Here is a 5,762-nt window from a genome sequence, read left to right as displayed (position 1 = left end):
TAAACCTAATTTCGTAATAAATGCTGGCTGAGGTTTGACCTGTCAGTAACCTCCGCGAGTGCGGATCCCAGCTGGCATAAAGTACCGCGAGTGCGGATACCCAGATACAGATCAGATGAGGTGCTCGTGCAGGTTCAGTTTTTAATTTATATTTTTTATATATATTTTTTTCTGTTTTAAAATAAAATATTTATATAAATTAAATAAAAATTTATATTTAAAAACTAAAAATAAAAATAGAGAAAATTTATAAAACTTATATATTTAACAAACTCTTAAAAATATATAAATTTTGTTTTTCTTTTTATATTTTTGAATATATTATTATTTTTTCAAAAAAGTATATTTTTTATAAGAAAAAAAAATAAAAATCTTTTTTTTATATATAGTGTTGCGCTTCCGGCGTTTAAGCAAGAAAATTCCCTGGCAGCGGCGCCAAAAATACTTGATGTTCGTAGAGGTGTATATGAAATAACTTATATTTTTACAACAAAATACTATTACATACGATACAATTTTACACAAGATATTTATTTATTTATAGAATGGATATACCTAAACCTTGCTACAACACTTATAGGCAGTGTACCTAATCGTACAGTAGTGTAGTTTTTAGTAAGTCCGGTTCATTTCACAGGGAATCTTTTAAACAAGCTTAACGCTATATTAGTTTTAATTTATAAAAATACAAAAATATATATAAGTAATATTATTATTATAAAAGGGGTTTTTACCGTTTAATGACCGGTTTGTCGATTTTAAAACTTTAGTCGCAGTTAAAACCTAATGTAAAATATTGAAAAATAAATATAACTTAATTTAAAGCGTAAAGTAAATAACGATAATGAAATTGCGATAAATAAAAGTGCGATGAAATAAAATTACGATAATTAAAAAGTACGATAATTAAAAGTGTAATTAAATATAATGACAATAAATAAAAGTGCGATAATTAGAAGTGCAATTAAATATGAAAATAAAGGAATTATGCTTATTTAAACTTCCGTAATCATGATGTTTGACGGGTTGATTTTAGTTTTATGCCCATGGGTTAATTGTCCTTTGTCCTGAATTATTCAATATGTCCGTCTGGTTTTTGTCCATAACAGTCCATCAGTCATAAATATAAAGTGCGAGTGTCCTCGTAAAATTATTCTTATATCTGAAGTCAAATATTCCAACTAATTGGGGACTTAAACTGTAACAAGGTTTTAATATTTTGTTTATTAATTACACCAGGATATCAACTGCGTGTAACTCAAGGTTTTAATACTTTGTTAACAATTACGCCAAGTGTCCTTGTACATAATTTCACCCCTGTTTTAATAATTCCATAGACTATTAATCCATTCCCGTGTCCGGTTAAATGAACGATTATTCGTACATATAAATATCCCGCCCATCGTGTCCGATCGAGTGTATGTGGTTATTTATAGGTACGTCCAATTGTAAATCTTTATATTAAAATTAACAAACTATCATTTAGTTAAACAAATATAAAGCCCATTAATAGCCCATAGTCTAATTTCCACAAGTGTCGTTCTTTTGTCCAAACCCCAATTATGGTACAAAGCCCAATTACCCAATTTTAATATTTTTAGCCCAACATCATGATTACTTCGACTTAAATAAGCATAATAATAACTTAGCTGCGAGACATTAATGAAAATAACATAAACATAACTTACAGTGGTTAAAAATAGCGTAGCGTTACACGGACAGAGTTCCGACTTACAATACCTTAAAACATTCGACTAACCCAACCTTATTATTATCACTAACTTAAAATTAAAATTACAAATTGAGATTACTAATTGGAGTGATACTTGGTACATGGGGTTTTTAAGAAAAAGAAAATAAAATAAATATATGTGTGTAAATAAAACGTCCGAAAATGCTGAATTTATAGATCCTGACTTCACTGTAGACCTCCGCGAGTGCTGAGGTTTCCTTCACAAAAGTACCGCGAGTGCGGAGGTCTGAAAACCAGCTCACAGACTTTTGATCCTAGCTTTGCCGACGGTTTTTATTATAATATATAATATATAAATAATTTATATAATTATTTAAATATTATATTTTATTCTTGTGCATAGTAGACTTGTAATTTTTAGTCCGTTGCGTCGAGCGTTGAGAGTTGACTTTAGTCCCGGTTCCGGATTTTCGAACGCCTTTTCGTACAATTTAATATCTTGTATTTTGCATTTCGCGTCTTGTACTCTTGTAATTTTGAGACGTTCTTCATCAATAAATTGAACCACTTTGATTGTACTTTGTACTTTTGAGCTTTTTGGTCGTTTGCGTCTTCAATTCGTCGAATCTGTCTTTTGTCTTCACCTTTTATTATTTAAACGAATATTACTTGTAAATAGGACAATTGAAACTAAAAGCTTGTCTTTCTTGAGGGATAATGCTATGAAATATATGTTCGTTTTTAGCATTATCAGAGATAATGCTCTGGTCTCCGCAGCCTCTGCGAAATCTGAGTTTTCTCAACTCCGCCAACACTTACCGGAGTTTGCTAAAAAGGTTCTCAATTCGCATCCCGTGAATGTTCTGTTTTCCACTTATGCAGTCGATTTACGACTGCGCGAGAGAGTAGAGTTTCTGGATGAAATTGCCCCACATTGCACCATACCAGATCCACTACCTCCCGCCATTGGAGATCGCGTTTGTTCACTTACAGATGTACGTGAAGCAGCTGCTACTGCACAAGCAAGCTTAGCGGATATTCCAATCGACAAAGTTACTGCAATAAGTCAACAAGATGATGCCACTTTAAAAGATATCTTTGAACTTGACTTATCTAAGCTAGAATAGAATATTGTAGAAATTAGCGCGCAGCTATCTCTGCGTCATTATCAATGAAACTTTATTTTTCATATTTGTTCGCGAGTACTCTTTATTTATATAGCGCTTTTATCAACAATATTCATAACACAAACTTGTCCTTTGCAATTTCCAACATATATTATTGTGCACATAATAAATGCGTATTTTCGCGAAACAATCTGTATGCGTATATGCTTATACGTTATGAATCTTCTAAGTCCGTCGAAACGATCCTTAGGTAATTAATCAGCATTGCGAAGCATCTAAGCATTGGCAAAATCAAATACTTAGGATATAAAATTCCTTTCGCAATAATTCGCATGCAAAAGTGGGCAATTTCATCACTTTGCTATTTAAGCACTGCGAAATACGATAATATTACGAAACAAACTGTAAAACATTTCATAATAATTCACATTTCACAAATAAACTTTCCGCGTACTTTTACAAGTGTTTATTTTTAAAAATTTCTACAAGCGTGATCAAGACTTGCAAAAAATAAAAAACAAAAACCAAAAACACCTAATAAGTATATCAGTCATGTGCCTTAAATCCAATTTCGCACTTTGTTCATATATCCTTGATAGTTTTCGCAAAGCTACGCGTAATATCGCTTTAACAAAACGGCATGCCACGCATTAGGTAAAACTCGCCCTTCTATATCCGCGAGCTTATATGAACCTGCGAAATTAATTGCCACAATTTGATAAGGGCCTTCCCAATTAGGACCCAACTTGCCAAGCTTTTCTGCTCTGCTTGCTTCATTGTTTCGCAGCACCCATTCCCCTATAGCGAAATACAAATCACGCACTCTTTTGTTATAATACTTAGCAATTTGCTGCTTATTATTCGCTTCTCTGATTGCAGCCATTAATCGCTGCTCCTCAATGAAATTCAGGTTTTCGCTTAACACATCATCATTCACTTCTTCTTCGAAGTTAACTATTCTATGCGTTGGTACCAGAATTTCAGCGGGAATTACTGCCTCAGAACCATATACCAAGCTAAAAGGTGTTTCCCCTGTGCTTTTCTTAAATGTTGTACGATGTGCCCATAACACATTGGGTAATTCACCTACCCCAGTCAGTTCGCTTTTCGCACAACCTCTTTTTAATACCGCTTACAATATCGCGGTTGGTTACTTCGCATAAACCATTAGCTTATGGGTGCGCCACTGATGTAAACTTTTGTACAATATTTAAATCAGTGCACCATGTCTTAAAAGGTTCTTTCGCTATTTGAGCACCATTATCGCTAACCAATTCTCGCGGAATGCCAAATCAGCAAACAATGTATTCCCATACAAAATTTCGCACTTGCACACCAGTAATAGTGCGAACCACCTTAGCTTCAACCCATTTGGTAAAGTAATCAACCGTGACAATCAGGAATTTAACATTACCTGGCCCTGCGGGAAATGGCCCGACAATGTCAATAGCCCATTTATTAAACGGCCATGGTGAATTAACAGGAATCATATCATGCCGCGGCATTCGATTCTGCGGAGCATGCCTTTGGCAACTTTTACAGCGTTTAACGATTTTCGCTACATCGCGATATAGGGATGGCCAAAAGTATCCCATTCGCATAATTTTTGCTGCGATAGTTTTGTAGCCTGAATGCAGTGCACAAGTACCATTATATACTTCTTCTATAATCATTTCTGCCTCGATTGGGCCAACACGGCGCATCATTGGTCCGCAATATGATTTGCGATATAAGATATCATCTTGAATGATATACATCGGTGCTCGCTCTCTTACTAAACGAGCTTCGCGACTATCATCTGGCAGAATATCTCTGCGGATATATTGTAGAACTGGGTCCATCCAGTTTGGCTGTTCTTCCGTAACAGATGCGACCATTAATTCACTATCTATTGATTTACTTGGTAATTCCTCAACCCATACTTGTTTTTGAAAGTGCGAGAACGTTAAAGCAGCCAACTTGCTTAGCGCATCCGCCTTTTTGTTTTGGCTTCTTGGCACTTGCGCGAGTTCGAAATGCTCAAACCGCGCTGCCATTTCTTTCAATAGCTGCAAATATTTCTGCATAGAAGGATCATGTGCTTCAAAAGATCCATTAAACTGATTCGCTACTAACTGCGAATCTGTGAACACACGCAGCTTAACAATATTCATTTTTCGCGCAATATTTAAGCCTGCGAGCAATGCCTCATATTCGGCCTCATTGTTTGTCACATCAAAATTAAATCGCAATGCGTATGTATGCTCCTCACCGCTTGGGCTTGCCAAAACCAAACCTGCACCTGCACCTTCTGCGCACGAAGCGCCATCAGTAAACAAATCCCAAGTTTCGCCGAGTACCGGTTTTAGCGCGGTTCGCTCATTAATCACCTCTAACTCTCCCGACAATTCAGCGAGATAATCCGCCATAACTTGACCTTTTTCAGCACTACGCGGAAGGTAAGATATTTGATAAGCACCTAATTCTACTGCCCACAATGCGAGTCTACCATATATCTCTGGTTTAGTTAAGACTTGCTTGATTGGCATATTAGTTAATACATGCACTGGATGCCCTTGAAAATATCTTCGTAACCTTCGTGTTGTTAAAATAAGCGCATACACAAACTTTTCAATCGGCGCATAGTTTATTTCACTTCCCGTAAGAGCTTTAATAACAAAATACACCGGCTTTTGTATTTTGTTCCTTTCCGCGATCAAAACTGAACCGAAAGCTTCGTTTGCCACTGAGATATAAAGATAAAGAATTTCGCCCTGAATTGGCGCTGTTAGTGTAGGCAAAGTTTTCAACAACTTTTTCATCTCTTGAAACGCGGTTTCTGCTTCACTAGACCAAACAAAATTCTTTTGCTTCAAGCACCCTTTTAGAGTTTTGAAAAATGGCAACTGCCTTTCGGCAGCTTTAGTCAAGAAACGCGTTAATGCGGCTAGTTTTCCCGTCAA

General features: G+C 35.6%; 1 protein-coding gene across 1 annotated transcript; it reads right to left on the bottom strand.

The window, feature by feature from the left end:
* Positions 1 to 3,593: 3,593 nt before the first annotated feature.
* Positions 3,594 to 5,228, bottom strand: LOC139887963 (uncharacterized). Its single transcript, XM_071871006.1, has 2 exons — positions 4,846 to 5,228; positions 3,594 to 3,618 (listed from the first exon to the last, which is right to left on the bottom strand). The coding sequence occupies exons 1-2, from the start codon at positions 5,226 to 5,228 to the stop codon at positions 3,594 to 3,596; spliced, it is 408 nt and encodes a 135-aa protein (XP_071727107.1).
* Between the last annotated feature and the right edge of the window lie 534 nt (positions 5,229 to 5,762).

The sequence above is a fragment of the Rutidosis leptorrhynchoides genome, chromosome 2 (genome assembly GCF_046630445.1).
Source record: "Rutidosis leptorrhynchoides isolate AG116_Rl617_1_P2 chromosome 2, CSIRO_AGI_Rlap_v1, whole genome shotgun sequence".
Taxonomy (NCBI): Eukaryota; Viridiplantae; Streptophyta; class Magnoliopsida; order Asterales; family Asteraceae; genus Rutidosis; species Rutidosis leptorrhynchoides.
Note: the sequence above shows the minus strand (reverse complement) of the source record. Positions and strands in the feature narration are given on the sequence as shown.

Excerpts from the sequence above, each read along its gene's own strand:
- LOC139887963 (XM_071871006.1), bottom strand. The coding sequence starts at position 5,228 with ATGGCGGATTATCTCGCTGAATTGTCGGGAGAGTTAGAGGTGATTAAT. Across the intron at positions 3,619-4,845 it reads TTGAAAGAAATGGCAGCGCG|GGGAATGGGTGCTGCGAAAC; the intron begins GTTTGAGCATTT and ends ATTTCGCTATAG.